General features: G+C 37.1%; 1 protein-coding gene across 1 annotated transcript in view; it reads right to left on the reverse strand.

Annotated features, from left to right (window-relative positions):
- Positions 1-435: 435 nt before the first annotated feature.
- Positions 436-22,874, reverse strand: part of LOC109622496 (glycerol-3-phosphate dehydrogenase [NAD(+)], cytoplasmic) — a gene marked incomplete at its 3' end in the record, with an annotated part of 57,858 nt that continues 35,419 nt past the window's right edge. Inside the window, 2 exon segments of the mRNA XM_062854321.1 lie at positions 436-589; positions 651-1,230. Coding sequence (XP_062710305.1) covers positions 436-589; positions 651-1,230 — 734 coding nt within the window.

A 22,874-nucleotide genomic window follows, 5' to 3' on the forward strand; every position in this document is an offset into this window, starting at 1 on the left:
CTAATTTGATGCTGTTTGAGCAAAACTTTGGATAACCGTGTTGTTGTTTTCTCCATTTCTTGCAACTTAAACAACACAGTTACCCGAAGTTTTGCTCAAACAGCATCAAATTAGACAAGGAATCATAAAAGCGTAGGTATTTTTCACTATTACATTGCAGAAACGAGAATTGACCTTCTCACCACACAAAAATTCAGCTCATTACTTCAATTCTAGTACTTCACCGATTGTGTCCTATCGACATCAGCTATAGTTGTTGAGTGCTCTGTTGAGGGTTACCTGACAAGGCAAAACCATAGCAAACTATGGTATCGCCTTGAAATATTCCCCTCCTGCTGCTGAGAGTTCTGGACCGCAACACAGCTGTTTCGTCGGTAATTTGTAAGGACATGCTCCACATTGATATAAACTTCAAAGTACATAAATTCTACTTACTTGTCTTCCATGCCTTTGCTCTTCAGCATGAAGTTGACCTCCTCGGCGGTGATCGGACCCTGCAGTTTCTGGCCGTTCAGCATCTCGTCCTCGAGTTGCTTGATCGATTTTCCCGTTTTCACGAACGCTTCCGATACCTTACGGTTACGACCGCCTAAAACAAACACAATCATTATTTCTACTCACGTTATAATTTCATCGAACAGTTAACCCACCATAGCACGTGGTAATTAGATCGGCCACACCGCAGCTCTCGAAGAACGTCGACAGTTTGCTGCCCGGGTAGAACACATCCACGAACTTGATCATTTCCATCAGCCCTAACCGGATGACGGCCGCCTTGGTGTTGTCGCCCAGTCCCATGCCGTCCACGAAGCCGGCCCCGCACGCAACGATGTTCTTCAGGGCGCCGCAAATTTCCACCGCATCGACGTCATCCACCACAACAACGCGGAAGTTCGGCGTCTGGAACAGATCCCGCAACGTCTGGGCGATCTTCATGTCCCGGCAGCCGATCGTGGTTTCGCAGAACTTTTCCTCGGCGACCTCACCGGCCAGATTGGCACCCATCAGCACCGAGCAGGGGATTTTGAGGTGTTTGGTGATGATGTGGGAGATCAGCTCCATACCGCCGCCCTCGGCCACGTCGAAGCCCTTGATCAGCGAGAGACCCACGGCGGTGGTTTTGATTTTGCCGAGCAGCTGGGCGCCCAGACCCCGGATGAACTGATGGGGCACGACGAAGATGAGAATGTCGGCATCCTTGGCAGCTTCCACGACGTCCGGAACGGCGACCTGTTAGGGGAGTAGATAAAAATAAAAACGATTAATAGCTGTATTTAAGTTAAGGTGATCAATCATTCGAGACGATGGGACGTTTATGAAATCCATCACTCACTGGGTGACCTTAACTGTGTCAGTTTTCGTTGATTTTCACAGAACGCGCTGCACAGAATCGCGAAAAACATAGATAAACTCTCATTTTTTTCATTGGCGTAACTAGGATGCTGGGTATCTTTGGATACTCCTAATTTCAACCTACTCAATACATAAGATTGAAGCGCTGGCTGTTAGTTATATTCAATTTTTTTTTTTGCATTTTTCGTTATAAATGAACACGTGTCGTATCAAACAAAGTTAATCGGTTCAGCAATCGCCTTGTTTTTAATTTAGATGAATTTAGGAGTGTAAGGGTGTAAGATTACAAATGGTACTGATGGAGTTCTTCACGGAGACAAATTTTGTTCGTTTGAAACAAAAATATTCATGTTTATTCGGTAAACTGATAAAATATTTTAACTAAAATAATAATTTTTAAAACTAACTCAATCACATATTGATTTCTACAATACCCATTGAAAAGCCCCCCGTTCCGCCGTCGAGAACATAAACAAAACTCTCAAGTTCTAGCTGCAGCACCAAACAAGATTTCCTCTTGCAAAAAAAGTCAAGTTTCACCAAAAGTTTCCACGAAATCCCATTGATTTCGGGAGCGTATGTTATCTACATGATGTTGGCATTGAAAGTGCAGCGCGGGAAGTGGGTTTTCCTAGAAAAGGAAATGACTTTGTAAATTTAATTGGAAAACAAATAATTCTGTAGGGCCGACCTGCCACAAAAAACAAAAATTTTTACATTTGCTTCTAACATAACCTGTCAGAGGATGCATGTTTGTTTCAAAAATGGATAGAATTTGCTTCAAATGTGACGTTCGATTTGCTCTAAACAGTTTTATTTTTGTTGCCAGAACAAATTGACAATTTATTTGTGTTTAGGGGTAGGCGGGGCAATATGGACACCCGGGGCAGAATGGACGACACCCTCAATATTTTGAAATATGCGAACTTTTTTGAACTTTTAATGAATGAAGAATATAGTCCATTTGTCTTAAACGTAGTTTCAGGAAAGAAACACTCGAAATTAAAATTATACTTGATTTTACACGAAAAAGTTGCGACCTCCGTTTTTCGTGCATGGAAATTATAATTTTCACACCTTCTAAAATAAGATTTAGTGATTAATTTATTGCAGGTCGATTAAAACCTGATATTTCTAGAACACATGCAAGTAGTTTTGCTGTATCTACATGCTTAACATGTTTATATTTTCTTCTTTAGTATATTAAAAATCAAGCTTGGAAATATCTTCTGCTGCCGGGGCAAAATGGACACTCACCTTTTTGGGAGAAGCGGCAAGGGAAAAATATAACCTAAATCACAAACCAACCAAATTCTTCGATTTCAGTATATTTTCGGTTAAATGTTCACTATACTGCCCCCACTCGCATAACAGTCCCATTTGCAAAAAGTAGGAATTGAGAAAACGGCATTTGAAGTTTGAAAACTTGTTTCCATATAAAACTTTGAAAAATCGCCAAAATTTGAAAATTATTTCGATCATCTCGAAACTTTCACAGATTGCTTTGCACATGAATATATAACTGTAAAAAATATTACAATCACTACAAAGTTGTTCAGTTTTGTGTTACGTACCACAAACATCCATTATGGGACTGTTATGCGGGAACTTTTGATATGGGACGCTCATAACTTGGTATTTTTTTCACACATTGACATAAAAATTCGTAATTTTTATTGTTGTTTTTGGAAGTACATCAAAAATGATGACTATTCATAACGTTAACTCAAAAGTGATGAAAAGTCAAATGGGACTGTTATGCGAGTGGGGGCAGTATAGTAGACATAGTGTGAAACAAATTGGTCAAAAAACGACAGCAGTGGAAAATAGTTGTTCTAGGCACAGCTGTACATGCCGACAAAAACGAAGCTTTATCCAAAACAGCCTGAATTTAAATTAACTGAACAAAAATGAACTACTTCGGCGTATTATTCATCCATAATAGTTGTTTTGTAATGAAATGACTTTATAGGTGTAAATAATGTACGAAATTCGTAAAAGTCTCATGGTGTCCATATTGCCCCATGGGGGTGTCCATTCTGCCCCGTATGCTTGAAGACGGTCATGAAAAACAAACATTTTTCATAACATTTTTTGAAGTGGATAAATCATTTTTAATCGTGAGCATTCTTATGCAATAGATGCTAAATAGACTTTAAAAGGATACATGTATCAAAAAACTAAACTTTTTTGACATCTTGCCAGGTAAAGTTGGCAAAAACCATATTGCCCCGCCTACCCCTACCTGAAATATTTTTGATTTTACCATGCTTTTTTCTGCGTGTTGGCTTAAATAGGTAATTATGCTATTATTTGAGAATGTCGGCATAACTTGCTCAAAATGTTGCTGGAATTCCACCAGGAATATTTGAACAATTCCACATTGTACATAAATAAATAAATAATGTCATAGAATTATTCTAGAGAGAGCCAAAAATCCCTAGCTACGCCAATGCTCTTAGCTTAATTCTTGTGTTGTATCATGGCTTGTTTGTTTCCGTACGGGTATAAGCTGAAAGTAAACGCTCGAATGTTTACGCAATTTACGTTTTTGACTCACATTCTGCGATGAGGAAAGTAAACACTCGTGTATACATTGGCGTAACTAGGATTTTTTCCCTGAGGGGGGGCCTGACTTGAGATGTATTCTAAGCGGGATGGGCGCCCGATATGTGAATATGCAAATCAGTATTGTAGTTTTGAGTAATCAAAATGACTGTTTCAGATTTGTTCATAGTTTTGTAAATATATGAGTACGAACAATTCCTCCAAGATTTTTTTCCATAGCTTAATTCAGTGATTCCATAAATTCAATCAAGAATACATCTAGGGATTCCACTAGACATTTTTTCGGGGATTTGTCCTGGGATATCTTTAGAGGCTCCTCCAGTAATTGTTCCAGTGCTTTTTTCGAAGTTTCCTTCATGAATTTCTCCAGAGATCCTTTAAGGTATTTCTGCAGGTATTCAGAGATTTCTACAGGGATATCTCCATATATGCCTTCCAAAATTCCACTAGAGATTGCTCCTATAATTACATCTGGAATGATTCGAAGTATTTCTGCAGGAATGTATTCCAGAAATTCTTTTAGAAAATTTTACTTAGAGATTCTTAAAAAACACTGAAAAATTTGTACAAAAAACCTTTAGGGATCCTAGTTTTTTTATGTGTATTAACGAGATGTTTAGCCCTAAGCTAGTTCATCTCGGGACCCACGCTTTATTTCCCTTCCGAAGGCAGAACTCACATTTTGCGAGTTTGTCGGGAGTGGGATTCGATCCCAGGTCCTCGGCGTGATAGTCAAGTGTTCCAACCATCCCACCAGGTCCGCTCCACTAGGGATCCTAGTATTCCTTCAACAATTACTGCAAACATTGATTTCTTCATTTTTTTTTATCCAGGAATATTCCTACAAAAATTCTTCCAGGTATTCGCTAAGAAAGCTCTCCTGAGATTCCATAAAGAGTTCCTAATGGGGCTTGCTTCCGGGATTCCTCATCGGATTTCTTCAGAAATTACTTCAAGAGTTCCTCCAGGGATTCACCGGAAATTTCTTCTATTATTCTTACAAGAACGAATTCCGAGATTATTTTAAACATTTCTAGATGAACTCTTATTGGGATTCCTTCAGAAACTCCCACAGGAATTAATCCAGGATTTCAGGATTTCCTCAAGAATTTCAGCGGTTTCTTCAGTATTTCCCCTGAGAATTCTTCAGAAAATCCTCCTGGAATTCCCTCAGAAATCGAACTTTGTATTTCATCAGGAATGAATCTAGAGATTCCTCCAGGAACTCCTTCGGAAATTCCTCCCGGATTTTTTTCAAGAATTATTCCAGGTATTCCTCCTGGCATGCCTCTAGGATTTCATTCAGGCATTTCTCCAGAGACTTCTGCAAGAGTTCTACCATAAATTTCTCCAGGTATTTCCTCAGGAATTAAACCAGGAATTTATTTGGATCCAGGAATTCTTCCATGAATTCCTCCGAAAATTCTTCCAGGAATTTCTTCTCTAGGGTTTCCTCTGCACATTCCTCCAGGATTTATTTCATGGATCCCTCCAGGAATTCCACCGATGATTCCTGCAGTAATTCCTCCAGAAAATCCTCCTGGAACTCCACCAGAAATTCCTTTCTGAATTCCTCTAAAAATTTCTCCAGGAATTCCTTTAGAAATTTCTTCATGGATTCCTTCCAGAATTTCTCTAGAGATTCTTCCAGGAATTCATTCAAGGATTCTCAAGATATTCATTTAGGGATTCCTCCTGCAGTTCTTCGATGAATAGTTTCACGGATTTTCCCCAAGATTTCATATAGAGATTTGTCCAGGAATTCCTCCTGAGGTTCTCCCAGAAATTGTTTCAGACTCCTCCAGGTTTTTTTTCAAGAATTCCCCCAGGGATTCTTCCAAGTAATTCTCTAGAAATTCCTCTAAGGATGCCTCCAGGAATTCCTCAAGAGGTTACTTTAGTATTACCCCAAGAATCCCTTCAGAAAGTCCTCCAGGAATTGATCTAGGAACTGCCATAGGAATTCCTTCAGAAATTACTACCGCAATTCCTTCAGGAATTCCTCCTGGAATTCCTCCAAAAATTCCTCTGAGAATTCCTCTAGAAATTTCTCTTGAATTTTCTTCAGAAATGTCTCTTGGAGTTTCTTCAGAAATTTCTCTTGGAATTTCTTCAGAAATTTCTTTTGGAATTTCTTCAAAAAATCCTCCATTAACTGCTTCGAGATTCCTCCAGGAATTCATTCAAGAATTCTTCCAGGGATAGTTCCAAGGAATTTCCACAAAAATTCCTTTGCAGATTAATCCAGGAATTCTTCCTGGGATTCCGCAAGGAATTTATCCAGAACATCCTGCAAGAATTTGTCCAGAACTTTCCAGGCATTCCTCCAGAGGTTTCTCCAGAAATTGCTTCAGGGATTCCTCCAGGGATTTTTCAAAAAAATTTCCCAGGGATTCTTTCAAGAATTTCTCTAGAGGTTTCTTTAGAAATTTCTCCTGGGAGTTTCTCCATGGACTGGGATTTCTCCAGCAATTCATCTAGAGATTGCTTCGGGAGTTCTTCTAAAAACTCCAAACTCCACTAGATTGCTCCCAGAATTCTTCTGAAAACTCCACCAGGAACTCATCTAGAAATGTATCCAGAGATTACTCCACGCATTAGTCCAGGAATTTCTCCAGGGATTTTTCAAGGAAATTCCCCAGGGTATCCTCCAGGGATTTCTTAAGGAATTTCTCGAGAGATTCCTCCAGGAATTGATACAGGCATGTCTCCAGGAATTTATCCAGGGGTTACTCCAGGCATTCCTCCAGAAGTTCCTCCAGAGATTTCTATAGGGATTCCTCCAGGCATTAATCCAGGATTCCTTCAGAAATTACTACCGCAATTTCTCCAAGAATTTATCTAGAAAATCCTCCAGGGATTCATTTAGAAATTACCCCAAGAATTCCTACCGGAGTTTATCCAAGAAATATTCCAATAATTCTTCCTGGGATTCCTGAATGATTTCCTCCTGAGATATCTCTAGGAATTCCTTCAAATATTTTTTCAGGAATCCTCCAGGAAATCTTGAAGGGATTCTTTTAAAAATTTTCCTACAAATTCTTTCTGGAATTTATTCAAGAATTATTCCAGGTATTCCTCCTGGCATTCTTCCAGGATTTTATCCAGGCATTTCTCCAGGGACTCCTCCAGGAGTTCTACCACGAATTTCACCAAAAATTACCCCAGGTATTTCTTCAGGAATACTTTCGGTAATTTATTCAGGAATGGATCCAGGAATTCCTCCAGGAATTTCTTCGGAAATTCGTACAGCAATTCCTTCAGGAATTGTTCCGGGAATTCCTCCAGAAATCTTTCCAGGGTTTCCCCCAAGAATTAATCCAGGAATTTCTTCTCCGAGGTTTCATCTACACATTCCTCCAGGAGTTATTTCATGGATTCCTCCAGAAATTCCTCCGATGATTTCTCCAGTAATTCTTCCAGAAATTCCTTCTGAAATTGCTCCTGTAAGTCCTCCAGAAATTCCTCTGGAAATTTCTCCTGGAACTCCATTAGAAATTCCTCTAGAAATTTCTCTAGGAATTTCTTTAGGAATTTCTCTATGAATATATTCAGAAATTTCTCCATGGATTCCTTCCAGAATTCCTCTAGAGATTCTTCCAGGAATTCATTGAAGGATTCCTCAAAGAATTTATTAAGGGATTCCTTCTGGAATTCATCCATGAATAGTTCCATGGAATTTCCCCAAGATTTCCTATAAAGATTTGTCCAGAAATTCCTCCTGAAATTCCACCTGTAACTTGTCCGGAAGTTCCTCCAGGAATCCCTCCTAAGGTTCCTCCAGAAATTTGTTTCAGGGATTTCTCCAGGGTTCTTTCCAAAAATATCTCCAGGGATTCTTTCAAGAATTTTTGTGGAAATTTCTCTAAGAAATTTTGCGGGAATTCCTTATGAGGTTTCTTCAGAAATACTCCAGGAATTCCTTCAGAAAGTCCTTCAGGAATTTATATAGGAATTCCTTCAGGATTTACCAAGATTTACCGTAGGTATTCCTTCAGAAATTCCTACAGGAATTTCTTCAGAAATTGATCCAGGAATCCCTCCAGGAATTTCTTCGGAAATTCCTACAGCATTCCTCCAGGAATTTCTGCAGGAAATCCTTCAGAGATTGCTTCCGATATTCTTTCAGGAGATTCTTCAGGAAATTCTATAGGAATTTTTCCAAGGGATTCCTCCGGAAATTCTTTCTGGTTTCCTCTAGGAATAAATCCATGAATTTCAACTCCAGGGATTCCTCTAGAAATCCGTCCAGGAGTTATTTCACGGGTTCTTCTAGAAATTCCACCAGGAATTCCTCCAAGAATATACCAGAAATTGCTGCAGGGATTCCTCTAAGGATTCTTCCGTGAGATTCCACCAAGAATTCCTCCTGGAATTCCTCCAGAAATTCCTCTGGGAATTCTTCTAGAAATTTATCTTGGAATTTCATCAGAAATTTCTTTAATGCTCCAGGCATTACTCCAGGAACTTCTCCAGGGATGCCTCCTTTATCCATTAACTTTGGAGTCAAGGGCTGAAAGTCTCTTAAAAAAAGACAAATCAATCAATCAATCCATTAACTTTTCCAGGGAATCCGCCAGGAATTTGTCCAAAACATTTTCTAGGATTTCCTCCAGAAATCCATCTTGGAATTGCTGAGAAAATTTGCTTATGATTTCACAAAAAAATGTGCCTATGATGCTTCGTTCTATGATTTTTCAAAGTAGGTGGTGTCTGTGGAAAATGTTTGATTTTCACTGGAGTTTTCCGGAAAATTAGGCGACCCTGATTTTTTTTCAATTTAGTTTTTCAAATATATATGATCCCTACCTAATTTCATTACCCTCAGAAACTTCATACCAATTTGTACGATAATAAAAAAAAATCCCCTAATGCTCCACGCATTAGTTCAGGAACTTTTCCAGAGATTCCGCATGGAATTTTTCCAGAAGGTTCTCCCGGATATCCTCCAGAAATACATCTAGGAACTCCTCCTGTGATTTCTTGAAGAATTCCTCTAAGGATGCCTCCAGGAATGCATCAAGAAATTCCTCCAAGGATTCATCCAAAAAAATTTCTAGTAATTTCTACAGGGATTTCTGATGCGGATTCTTCAGATTTTTTTTTCCTGAAATTCCTAGCATAATTGCTTTTCGGATTCCTCCAGGAATTCATCCAGGGATTCCTCCAGGTATACTTTCACAAATTACTCCAGGGATTCCTGCAGGTATTGCTCCGAGAATTCTTGTAATGATTTCTTCCGGGATTTTTTTTTAAATTTATTCAGCGGTTAGTTAAAAAATTTCAGTATTCCGTTCATAATGTTTTTCAGAGATTCACCCCAGGGGTTTTTTTTAGGATTACTTGTAGATTTTTTGAATAATTTGAAGGATTTCTAGAGGAATTCCTCCAGCGATTTGTATTGAAATTCTTTTAGATAATTTTAGAGGGACATAGAAGCCAAGAAATTCTCCAAGAAGTCATCCAGGAATTCTTTCACAATTATCTCATGAATACCAAGTCTTTTACAAGTCCAATCATGAATACCTTCAAACTTACGATTACATCTTGCAGCACCAGCTTTTAAATATATTAAAACTTCCTCAATGACCATTTGAATTTGTGCGTTGTTTGATAGACCAGGGTGGCCAGTGACTTGCAGATTTTGATTTCCCGGTTTTCTCCCGTTTTTTTCCCGGAATTTTTATATTTTTCCCGGTTTTAATATTTTTACTTGAATTGAAAAACTATCGGTACAGGAACTGTTCGTAATGAAAACTTTAATGACTTAGAATATCTACACTCTTCTTACATGATATAATCAAGCAAAAATATGATCAATGACAAAGAAACAAAATTAAAATTGTGGAAGTATTTTTACAGTTACACAAAAATACAATGTTTGTAGAACCTATTCTTCAGAAATTCTAATTATACCGGTTCTTGGGATTGACCTAGTAAAAATTACACAATGTTACCTTTTGACGTCTATATACTTATTAGAATTCCTAGAGGATTCCCAAAATGAATTGCTAAAAAATCCACAGAAATCCTGAAGAAATCCCAAAGACTATTCTGGAGGGAATCCAGCAGAAACTGTATGAGAAATCCAAGAACAAAAGCATGGACCAGCATGAACTGCTGCAGAAGACAAAAAAAAAAACTCCTCCCAGAGAAACTCGCCGGAATTTTAGAAAGAACCCCTGTAGAAATATTATAAGTAATTTCTGAGGAAATCTTAGAAAAAAAAGATTTCCCGTAGAAACTTTTGAATAAATCCCTGGAGCAATTTCAAGAGGATCTTTTGGGTAACTCAGAAATAATCTCCTACGAATTCCATTTCCTAGTGGCAATTTTTTACAATTCCAATAAAACATATTATAGGCATCTGTAAAAACTGTACTTGTGCGTTTTTGCAACTGTAAAGCACTTCCATATTTTTTCTCCTTTTTAGGTTGAACGTCAAAATATCATTTCCACTAGGGTTGACACAATATGTCTGATAGTAGTGTAAAATTTTTATAGATTTTTCTCAATAATTTAATTTAAATAACATGTTCAGATTCAGCTAATATTAACACACAGGCTTTCATGAAAAGTATTCGAACTTGATGAAGAGAAATTATATTACAGTTATAATGATACTGTTGCGCTAGCATGAAGCATATTGCTGAATTCCATTGAGAAAACGCAAATTTCTGCTGTAGAGTTCGAGATAGCCTTAAGCTAGAACATTATAGGGTGACAGTGGGTATTATCGGCAGGTTTGTTCTCTTCGTCATGGGGAGTTTTTGTCAGCCAAATTGCCTGAAACTTGGCCATATAATTCAGCTTAGTTGGGAAGGATGTGAGACCAACTCTGAGTTCAATAGGTTTCAAAAAACCCCTAAAGACGAAGAGAACAAAACGGCCGAGAATAGGTAATTTCATCTATTATGTTTGAATTTTGCATAATTTTGCAGTTTTTTCACTCACAAATTTAAGTGTAAAGCTTTGGCTACATTGTTTTGTGTTCGTCTGTTATGTTCTATATAAAAGAATTATTTGTTTTGGTTTCAGTCTAGTTGAACATAACTGTTGTTAAAATTCGGCTCACTAACGACAATAACCTATTTAATAAAATTTTTAACAACTCAATATAACGCAAGCTGTATTTTCAATGCACATTGTGTTCAACCAACAACAAGCTCGGCACTACAAATTATTCTCATGAAGAATAAAAAAAAAGTTAAACGTAAAACGTTTTCCCGGTGGCAATCTGAATTCCCGTATATTTCCCGGTTTTTTCCCGGTGATTATGAATTCCCGGCTTTTTCCCGGTTCTCCCGGTTTCCCGGTTCGCTGGCCACCCTGATAGACGCGAAAATACCCCTGACCCACGAAATAAAAGAAATTAATAGTGACCGACTAGAAATCACCTCCAGCATGGTTTTAATGAATAAACTCGCGTTTACGCTTCAGCTACGTACATCTATTCTCACTAGGAATTCTCAAACTTTTGCTGGAATTTCATTGCAAATTAAACCAGAGTTTTTTCCCACATAATACTTGATTTCCATAAAGAAGCACTTAACCATATTTTGCAGCAATGCTGCTAGAAAATTCATAGATTTTTAAAGATACCCATCCAGGAATTCCTGGAAATTATCATTTAGATTTAATTTCTCAGCGATTTAAAAAAGAAGATGTGCAAAGTATTGCTTTTTATATAATTCTGATTATATGTACAATATTTTCAAACAAAACTAACTAATTACATAGACCATTTTGGACAATGATCTTGTAAAGAGTGACAAGTTGAGAATTGTCTCCAATAACTGTCAATTTAAACACATATTATGCCAAATAAATTTCTTTTACTGTACGTGCAGTTGATACCCGGAATTTTCGACTAGCGAAGTTGGATTTTTCTCCAAATCCGTGCGTCGGACCTAACTTTGTTAGTGGTGCGCTGTATAGCTGTTTGCTATACAGCGCACCACTTCCGAAGTTAGGTCCGACGCACGGATTTGGAGAAAAATCCAACTTCGCTAGTCGAAAACTCCGATTTTCAACTAAATCGAGAATATAGATCTATGTATGTCACCACGATAGTGGTTTTCAGATTTTTTCTAATTTCCATATATAAAGTCATGAAAAATTTCTGGGGGGGCCTGGCGGATTCTGGGGGGGGGGGGGGGGCTGGCCCCCCTGGCCGTCCCTCTAGTTACGCCAATGCGTGTATATCTGTGTATATCGCAAGTGTCACTGCACCTCGTATTTATGCGCGCGGCACTGGCGCTCTTCTGAAAGTCAATGGCATACACAACACCGGACACGCTGTTGGGTGGGTAACGCAAGTTGAACTTGTAGAGCTGCATTATCATTGCAAATCGATGCCGGGCGACCTCTTCAGCTTGTAACGCACAAACGCTGATAAAGATAAGCCCCTTCCTTCAATGCAAGTCTAGACACAATCTACCGGCTTAGATGCTGACCAGATTAGAATATTGCAACAGAAATTACCTTGATAAAACAGCTGTGTGCAATACATACAGGCCCGGATTAAGGATTGTGGGGGCCCGGGGCCCGAGCGGATGTGGAGGCCCTTCTGAGAGATGACCAAAAATGTTTTTCCTTATTTTCGAACACTACTTGAGCAATATGAAAAATAAAGCTAATGTTAGCAACCAAAAAAGGTTTTTGTGGGGGCCCCGAAAATGTGGGGGCCCGGCCCCCCCCGGCCCCCCCTTAGATCCGGCCCTGAATACATACTAGGGTATTGGTTCCCATATTAAGCATGTGGCTCCCATTTTCATCCTACGAAAAACAAGGGATTGGAGCGCTGTTTGTTTTGTTTCTTATTTTTGTATTTTTTGTTAGAAGTGAGCACCCATGTAAACACAAAGAACGGAATCAATCGGTGCCGTAATCGCTTGTTTTCGAATAGGATGAATATGGGAGCGTGAGATTACTGATGGTACACATACCCTATTCAGTAATAAATCGTATCGATGCGATAGGTAAATTAGTCTTCCAGTTGTAATCGACAGCAGTAGCTGAAAGCGCATTTCTACCAGTCATTCGCAATTCATTAAGCGTCCGTCAGCTGACGTCATATTCGCGTTTGAGAGCTACTTATACGGCTAGTTTGCAAAACACTCGAGTCCCGTACTACGATAATAATCTTCGACAAAAAGACTTGTTTTGCTTTTGTTTGCCTTGGATACTGTTCATCGGCGTAAACAACGTGAACTCACACCTACGCACGATCCATCAACTAGACTTGAAACCCAAGTAAATCATTGGGCATCAACGAGGTGACGCGACTGAATCAGCTCACATTTCAAGAGCGCACTTTGCCACGCGATACCCGAAATAATTACTTGATTGCCCCTACAAATTACATTATTAGTCACAGACGTCATTGAACAAATTGCAATAACATTGCAATTACTTTGCGGGTGGCACTGCGGTAGTGTTGTGCAGTACAGTTGGGTGTGTTCGTTGCACCTGATACAAACTGTATTGCACTGCAGGACACCTGACGTTGGTGGAGCGGTGCATTAATTGATACCGGAATCCGTTAATTGTTATTTATGTAACGAGTTGCAAAAAGTTGATTTTTTCAGCACGAGTCGTACATTTATCCAACGAGGCTTGACGAGTTGGATAAATACGAAGAGTGCTGAAAAAATCGAGTTCTGCAACGAGTTCCATACAACATTTTATGCAATGATTTTTTCATAATGCAACTCATTTGAGTTGCATAATGTTCATAATGCAACTCAAATGAGTTGCATTATGAACATTATGCAACTATTTTTCATAATGCAACTCATTTCACTTGCATTATTAACCAGTACGGAAAAGTTGGCCATTATGATACCAAAATGAGTTATATAAAATGGAAATTATAATACTGAATTGCGTTAGCGTTAGTGTACTTTCAGCATACTGCGTACTTACACGCAGAAGAATCTACGGTAAAAATAATCATATTTGACGTAAAGTCAAAAGGAATTTGATATTGTTTTGGCCACAATGAGAATGTATGATTATTTCTACAATCATGTATGATTGTTTTTACAATCCTGTATTATTGTTTCTCAATCAGAAATCTGATTGAAATAACAATAGTTTCAGGCTTTTGACGTGGATTGTCAAGCTTGACGTCTACAATATTATGGTAGTTTCAAAAATAGTTTCATTTACTTTCAATAATATATTCATTGATTTTTTTTTCTCTGGGTTATTATTTATATTAAAGAAAAAAGATAAAAAATCTTACAGAAAAATCAGGGAATCTCCTGATTAATCAAATTTTCAACTTTTCAAAAATGTCTAACCTTGTATTCCGCGTGCCGCAATAATTAAAGGAATTTTCAATTATGCTTTTTATTCACAACTGCTTTGCATAACTTGAAAACTACACAGCGCAACATTTTTTTGTCTCAAGAGCAAACTTATGTGTCTCCGAAGGATTTTGGGCCGCTGAATCCGAATCCGGGCTCAGATTTGCTCCAACACGTCACAATTTTGAGCTTTACCTCAATTTATAGGGCAAAATATGCGATTTTGGGCTTTTTTGACTGCAAGTTATTAAGCATGGAAATATTGTTTTTAATCAATCAAAAGGTTAATTGGTCAGTTAACATCTGAATTAACGACTCATGCAAAATATTTCGTTTTACCTAATCAAATTTGATAGATTTACGCATTTTATGTTAGTATGAAAACTTGCATGCAACTTTTGGAGGGTGACTTGTATGGGAAATATCGTACCTAACATAAATCGCTTAAAACTATCCAATTCGATTTGGTAAAACGAAATATTTTGCATGAGTCGTTCATTTAGATGTTAATTGACCAACTAACCTTTTGATTGCTTTAAAAAAATATTTCCTTGCTTAATGGCTTGCAGTCAAAAAAGCCCAAAATCGCATATTTTGCCCTATAAATTGGGGTATAGCTCAAAATTGTGACGTGTTGGAGCAAATCTGAGCCCGGATTCGGATTCAGCGGGCCAAAATCTGTCAGAGACACATAAGTTTGCTCTTGAGACAGACCAAAAGTTAATTTTTGTTACGCTGTGCTATTGATTTTCAGCATTAGCAAAGTACTAAATGCTTTGCAAAACAAAACGTTTTGCTTATTTTGACAGAAGTGACCGAGGGATTCAACAGTAAAACATTTGCATCAAAATACTCTGCTTGTTTTCATGTTAAATATTGTGGTTTTTACAATCCTTTTGACTTAGAAACAAAGTAGAAATATGTTAATTTCTACAAGAGTCGCCATAAAACACTGGATTGTTAAATCGAACAGAATTTCACATGGATTTTAAATAAGCAAATCTGTTTGAAACTAAAAGAATACACATATTCTCAAAAGAATTTCAATGTGTAAATTCAGCTAACATTATTTTAGTTTCAATGTGGACGCCTTTCTGTCCGTGTAGATAGTAACTAACTACATGTAGGCATGTTGCTTCTGGTACCTAATCTTTTCCAGACTTCCATGGACCTGCAGATTATAATAACGATGTAGGGGAGTTAGCCTTAGTTAAATTCTAAATAATAATACCAAAAGCACGAATGTCACTATTCTCAACCACGAGCAGCTTTACAGTAACGCGAGACTTCCGACTCAAAGACATACTCATAAGTAGGGTATTGGTCCCCTTATTGAGCATGTGCCTCTCATTTTCATCCTATGAAAGAAGCGCTGTTTAAAACTTGCAGTTTATATTATGATGACTTTAAAAGCAGGGATTTTCACACGCGGAACACTTCATATCAATAAATCGTTTAGTGGAGCACCCATAATAGCGCCAAAGCCTTGTACCATCAGAGCTAGTTAGTCAGGGTTCCTTCATTTCGGCACCCCTTCACTGATAAATACATTCCCATGGATGAAATTCTGGAAGAATCTTTGAAGGAACCGTTTGAGCAATTCCTGAAGAAACTTCTGGAACAACTTCCGAAAGACTTCATGTAACATCTTTTGAAGAAATCCTTGGTGAAATTTCTGAAGTAACCCTAGAAACATTACAGAAGTCTCCAAAAAATCCTAAAAAAAATGTAATTGAATTCCTGAAAAAAAAACAGGAATATTTTAAGAATCCATAGATGGATTTACTGAATAAATTCCAGGAGCAATACCTGAAGAAACACCTGGAAATTCCTGCTGGAACACCTAACAAAACCTCTTAAGATATTTTTGAAATTCTGGAGAAATCCATAGAGAAATTCCTAGAAGTGCGCTTGAATGGAATCCTGGAGGAATTTCTGATGAAGTATCCGTGTGAATTTGTTCAAGAATGTCTTCCAGCCTTTCCATAAGAATCCTGATAAGAATCTCTGAAAGAATCTGTAGGAAAACTTCTGAAGATTTTTTTGAGAAATCCTTGGCGCAATTTCTGGAAAAGAAATGTCTCGCAGAAATATCTAAAGGAATGTGAAGAAATCTATGGAATTTCCTTAATAACCTCTTGTAGAATTTCTAAAGCAATCCTTGGAAAAAAATCCTTAGGAAACTTCTGAGAAAATTTTGAAGGAGTTCTGAATTTCTGATTCTCAATGTATCCGTGAATCATTTTCTAAACAAAAAATCCATGGAGTATTTTTGAGAAAGTACATAGAAGGTTTTCTAGATTAATACTTTTTTTTTAATTTCTGGAGGAATCTTTATGAAAAACATCTAAATAAATTCGTAGATAAATTTTTAGAACAATCTATGCAAGTTTTTTTTAAAGGAATTCTTGAAGTATTTTCTAAACGAATCCATGCAACATTTTCGAAACCTATCCATGCATACTTTCTTAACAAGTTCTTCAAGTTTTGTGAAAGAATTGCTGACTGAATTTCTTCAGGATTTCTTGGATGATTTTTTAAAGTAAATCTACGAGAAGTTGTCAAATGAGCCCCTAAAAAAAATCCCAGGAAGATTTTTTTTACGAATCATAGGATGGATTTCAGTAAGGATCCATGAAAAAATTATCGAGCTATATGTGGAAGTTTTTTCAAAGTAATTCTTGAATAAATTTGTAAAGAAAACTCTGGATGAAAATCTGGAGATATTTCAGAAAAGAATGTTAGTCGAATAATAATTAAAGCCATGAGAGATTTTCTGAAAGAATGTGAAGAAATAAAGAAGAAATCCCAAGAAGATTTTCAAAAAAATAAATCCCTGTAGCAATTCTTGGAAGTTTTGGGATATTTTTTTTTGGAAGATCGTTTGAGAAATTGCTTAAAAAAATTTCCGAAGGATTTTTCGTAACAAAAAATCTAGAAACTTCAAAAAAAAAATAGGAAAAATCTCTGATGAATTTTCTAAAGAAATCCCTGGAGGAATTTCTGCAGAAACTCATACACAACTTTCTAACACAACTCTTTGTAAAACTTCTGGAGGAATCCTAGGTGGAATTTCTGGAGAAATTGGAAGTTTCCGTGTGAATTTCTGGTGAAAAAATATATAATTTCCAAAGTAACTCAGTACAAATTTTTGAAGGAACTTTTAAAATATTTTCTGAAAAGCTCTGTAATAGTTTTTGAAGGCATCGCTGAAAGTTTTATTAAAGGAAACTCTGGAGAAATTTCTGAATAAATGTCCAAAGAAATTTCTGAAGGAATATCTGAACAAATTTTTGTAAGAATACCTGGAGGAATTTCTACTCAAATTCAAGGATATTTTTTGGGAAAAAAAAAGAATATCAGTAGTAAATTATGCAAGATGCTTTGAAAGAATTCTTTGTGGAATTTGTAGAATAGGAGTAATTTTTAAACAATCTCTGAAGAAAATTTCCGAATGAATTCATGGAAGATTTTTTGAAAGATTCCGTGTGGGAATGTTTGGCCGAATCTCGGATAAATTTGTGAAAGATTATTTTTAGAAAGATTTTAGAAATAATTTCCGAAGAAACTTTTGATATATTTTCTAAAGGAATCTCCAATAGATTCTCCAAACGAATGCCAAAAGAAATTTATAAATAAATATCCAGAGAAATTTCTGAAGTTATCCCTGGGCGAATTTCTCAAACAATCACAGAAATAATTTGTTAAAAATCAATGAGGAATTGGTGAAGCAATGGTGAAATAATCTGTATTTTAATGTTTTGATTTGGGAAGTTCGCTTCGGCCGTCGTAATAAAGTTTAACATTCTGAGTTCGCTTACTTTTATTTAACACCGCAGAATTGCAACAAAAAGCGACCGAGCAGATAGCGGTACAAACCTACACTATTTGTTTCTTGCCGATTGTTCGGCAAATATAGCACAACTTGTAACCACGCTCTATTAAGTGCTTGTCACGAATCTCAAAATTTCCGAAAGAACCTCTTGAAGAATTTCAGTGGGGTTCCATAGAGGCAGATCTGAAGCAATTCGTATGCAACCATTTTTGAAGCAATTCGTAAAGGAATTCCAGGGTTATTCCTCGGAGCATTTTCAAAGGAATCCCAGAATAACTTTCTGAACTTTTTGAATTTTTGGGACATTTATTATGCAAATAACATAATCACTTTAAGTCCATTACTCATATTGGCTTTTGAATCAATCATACATTTTTTTGGAACAAAAGATTTCGATCGTAACAAGCTAGCACGATAGTGGATTATTCGTTATTTAGCGAGCATTACTAATGCCAAAAACTCCAAGCCTTCTATCAAAAACTCAATTTTCATACAGTTTTCATATGTTTTGGTACATTCTAATATACAATTTAAATAAAAATAAAATTAAAAAAAAATTCCTAGATTTTATGACAAATTCAATTTTATAGACATTTCAAAAATTGAAATGTTTACTATGTACATCGAGGTATCGGAGCGGACCTGGTGTGATGGTTAGAACACTCGACTAACTTCGAGGACCTGGGATCGAATCCCACTCCCGACAAACTCACAAAATACGGGTTCTTCCATCGGGTGGGAAATTAAGCTTGGATCTCGAGATGGACTAGCCTAGGGCTAAAAATCTCGTTGATAAAGATGAAAAAAAGAAAAATTGAGGTATACCTGTATGCAGTGGAACATTGGGAGTTTATTAGGTGAGGACCCGCTCGAAAAGCTGGCGATGAAGCTAGAGCAATTGTAGTTTGAATGCATAACTCCTGTAGAAATCCAGAGATAACTTTATGTCTAGAAGAATGCTCACGGAAATGCCTTGAAAAAATTGCAAGAGAAGCTTCGGAAGAAATCCCGAAAGGAACTCCTGCAGAAAACTCAAAAAGCTCCTTAGGAAATCCTCGGAGGAGTTCTAGTAGGATCCCTGGAATAACTCCTGTAAAAACTCTGGGAGAAATCTCGTGAAGATCTCCTGGGGTAGGGAAATTCCGCGACGACATCTGAGATACACATCCTGAGTGAAACCCTTTACGAGATCTCGGGATAAATCCTGGAAGAAATCCCACGAAAAATCCTCAGGGCAAACCCGGTAGAATCTCCGGGAATGATAATTTTTGTGATTCTTTTTTTTTGACCCGTCGCCAGACAGTGGCATTGACGAAGGCCAAGATCAAGTTGAGAATCGTAGTTTCTGATGTGTGTGGCCACTCTGGAAACTTGTATGATTTTCTTCTCCACTACTAAACCACCCGTTTGGGTTTCAATGGCGTAGGCATGGAGGTATGACTGCAACGTTAATGTCGAAACGTGCTGAACAAGAGATGGACTACGAAATACCAACCATTCACCATTGAAATTAACCGTCGCAAGCATGATGCAGAATATTATTAGAACCCCCACAGGAAGTTCAGCTGGAGGATATTCTTATAAGCTGTGCATATGCACCCCCGTATGCTTTGTGCGATGCTGGGTCATTAGGCCGAAGGTCATTAGGCCGAAGGTCATTAGGCCGAATGGTCATTAGGCCGAATGGTCATTAGGCCGAATGGTCATCAGGACGAATTGAAAGTTAGCCGTTGTTTTTACCTTTTCCAACAATTTTTGACAAAAACTAGTTTAACAATGGAACTAGAAAGAATAGCCTATGTTTTAAAGAAGGAAAAATTTATGAATTGAATATCAGCAGTTTCAGCGCCAAAAACTATTTCAGCAATGATACTAGAAAGAACAGCCTATATTTAAAAGAAGGAAAAATTCATGGGTAAAATATCAGTAGATTCAGCATCAATAAAGTATCTTCGTGCCTGTCACACGATACACACATGCAAAATGGTCATTTGCAGAGGAAGCTCTCAGTTAATAAGCTGAGAAGCAGGCTTTGTCTCAGTGGGGACGTAACGGCAAGAAGAAGACCCAATGACCATTCGGCCTGATGACCATTCGGCCTAATGACCATTCGGCCTAATGACCATTCGGCCTAATGACCATTCGGCCTAATTACCATTCGGCCTAATGACCTTCGGCCGAATGGCCTGACACCGCTTTGTGCATACATGCACTATAGGATATATAGACTGTTTCAGAAATTATAAATACACTTTGTTTATTAAATAAAATAAACTGTTCCAATGATTTTTCCCAACTTCTTTCAGAATATAGCATATTGTGCTCCATATTTTTGTATTTCCTTTCAATTGTCTTGATATTTTGAAGAACAGTCGAGTTCTTTAACAATTTACTTCATTCTCCAAATTTCCATTTGCACAAAGGTGTTTTTTTAAAGATTTCAACATTATTCATAACTACATACCAAGAATTATTTTAATTTTTATCACATTCGCTTTCTCAACAAGTTGTCTAAGGAATGCCTTGATCAAAATCTGGGAAAAGTCGATAAAGGCATTTCCACAACATTTTTTCTGAGATCATGTTTCTTATTTTTTAAGGTTTTCTACGGAACATAAGAACTACCATACAGTTTCTTAGCTTTCCTGAACGCATTTAAGTTAAACAAATTATTTTTTTCAGTTCATTCGATCCTTCAGATGGCAAAGCTTGTCATACCATGAAAATGAATGCAATAAGCAGTAATTAAGACATTCGTTTGCTTAACGTTTGTTGCTACTGGTGTTGTTGAGAAATTTGAAACAAAAATTTTTGCATTGAGAAGGCCCGTAATGGTGGTTCTTGATTAAAAATTCCGGTAAAAATTACTCTAACCAATAGAGAAATATCTTTTCTTATCGATACAGCAACTTTTATTTTGTTTGGAAAAGAAATATTTTATTTGTGAGATTTTTTTCCCTTCTACTATGCTACATTTTTGGACCACTTTGTGAAACTTCAAATTTTAATCATCTAGTTTACAGAGCCCTATTTTTTAACTTTCACAAGAAACATCAACAAAATTGGTATTATTTGCTTCGTTAGCATGTTTACTATAAGAGCTAGAAGAAACTTTTTCGGATAGTGTGCTCAAATTAAAATGGCAGTCAATCGTTAGTGTATTTATAATTTCTGAAACAGTCTATAGTGCATGACTTTCCATCGTGTCGCGACTGTTATGACATATAACACTGCTTCTCCTCACAAAGAGTATCGATGTGAGCACGAACGTAACTTAATAGAAGCGAATAAGTACCAGGAAAACTATTGTAGTCGTTTGTCATAGCTCTGTGTAGATCTGTTGAGCTCGAGGAATGCCTTGTTCATGCTACTAATGCTGTCGAAGCTGAGTGATACTTGTGCACGTGATTGGCTTTACGCCTAACTAGCTAGCGCGAAGTGATATCAATGCAAGAGAAATGACAACCACCAGGACAGGTAAATATGTGTTATTGACCGGAACTGGCGCCGTATTTACTACAATCGATCACGAACAAGCTCTTTATTTAGCTATGGAGTGTTTTGGATAAGTTTTCTTCTAATTGTGTAGTGCAGAAACTGCACTGCAGTTTCAGTGTGCATCTTACTTCCTCTAAACTAGTCTGTCATGGTTATTTGATCTGTTTGTGTAGATTTGGTGAACACTAGAGTGCCTCGGTGCAGTTTAACTAGCGGTTAATATTGTATTATTGGGAAAAAGCTGTTCTACAAAGAGGACAATTTTTTTATTTAACTTGTTACAAGTTTTATATTTGAGCGTACTCTGTGTTGGATGTTGTGCTTTCACCTGCAAAAAGGGCTAACAGGGTGGTCACTCAGAGCGGAAAGTAAAATTCCAGGGTGTCCATTCAACTTCAGTTTTCCGATTCCCGGATTTTACCCGGGTATGGACTAACTTCCCGGATATTACCAAACGCAAATTATTTTTTCTAGTAGGACACTACTTAGTGCATTTTGTATACACGGTTGGTCTAAAACTTGATACCAATTTTTACGATTTTCCGATTTCATAAATTATTATCAAATAAACCAACTGACTTTACAATCACCGACATTAATTTCCCTTTCTTAGACGAAACTTAGAAAGCAAGTCTTTGAATGAGTGTTATCAGTTTTGTATCTTTTAATTCCGCCCTCTAATATTAGAGGGCGGAATTAAAAGGTACAACCCCAGAAAATGTAACGAATAACACATTCAGTTATTACTTATTGAATTACTAATGAACAGAACTGATACTGGTTTGATTGAGATAAGAGGTAAAACAGCAGATATAATATTAAAATTTAGTATGGAGAAGTGCTTAATAATTACAAGATAAGAACAATATCAACTAAGATTTGTTGTCCTTTTTCCTTGAAAATAAAGAAAAAAGGCAAACAGTCAGCACCGAAACTTTGATCTTAGGATCTACAGGCGGCAGTGCTTACCACTTAACTGTAGCTCACTAAGAGCATAAGGTTCTTCGTTTCCACAGCTCAGAAAGAGGCACATGCCATTTCACTTACATTGAACCGTCGCTATGGGTACATATGTTCCATTCGGTAAGAAGAACTAAATTTGTTTTTATGTAGAATTTTTTAGATATTTCGACAAGAAACAAAATTGATATCATAACACTTTGAGTTATTCGTGCGATATTCAGTAAATCTTTGAATAACACTTCAAAATCACTAAGAGATATGTCACAAATTGTTTGATTTGAGATCTGATTTAGATGTTCTCGTCTACCCGGGAAAACTAATTACACTCATTTGAAGAAGGTTCG

The sequence above is a fragment of the Aedes albopictus genome, chromosome 2 (assembly GCF_035046485.1).
Source record: "Aedes albopictus strain Foshan chromosome 2, AalbF5, whole genome shotgun sequence".
Lineage (NCBI taxonomy): Eukaryota > Metazoa > Arthropoda > Insecta > Diptera > Culicidae > Aedes > Aedes albopictus.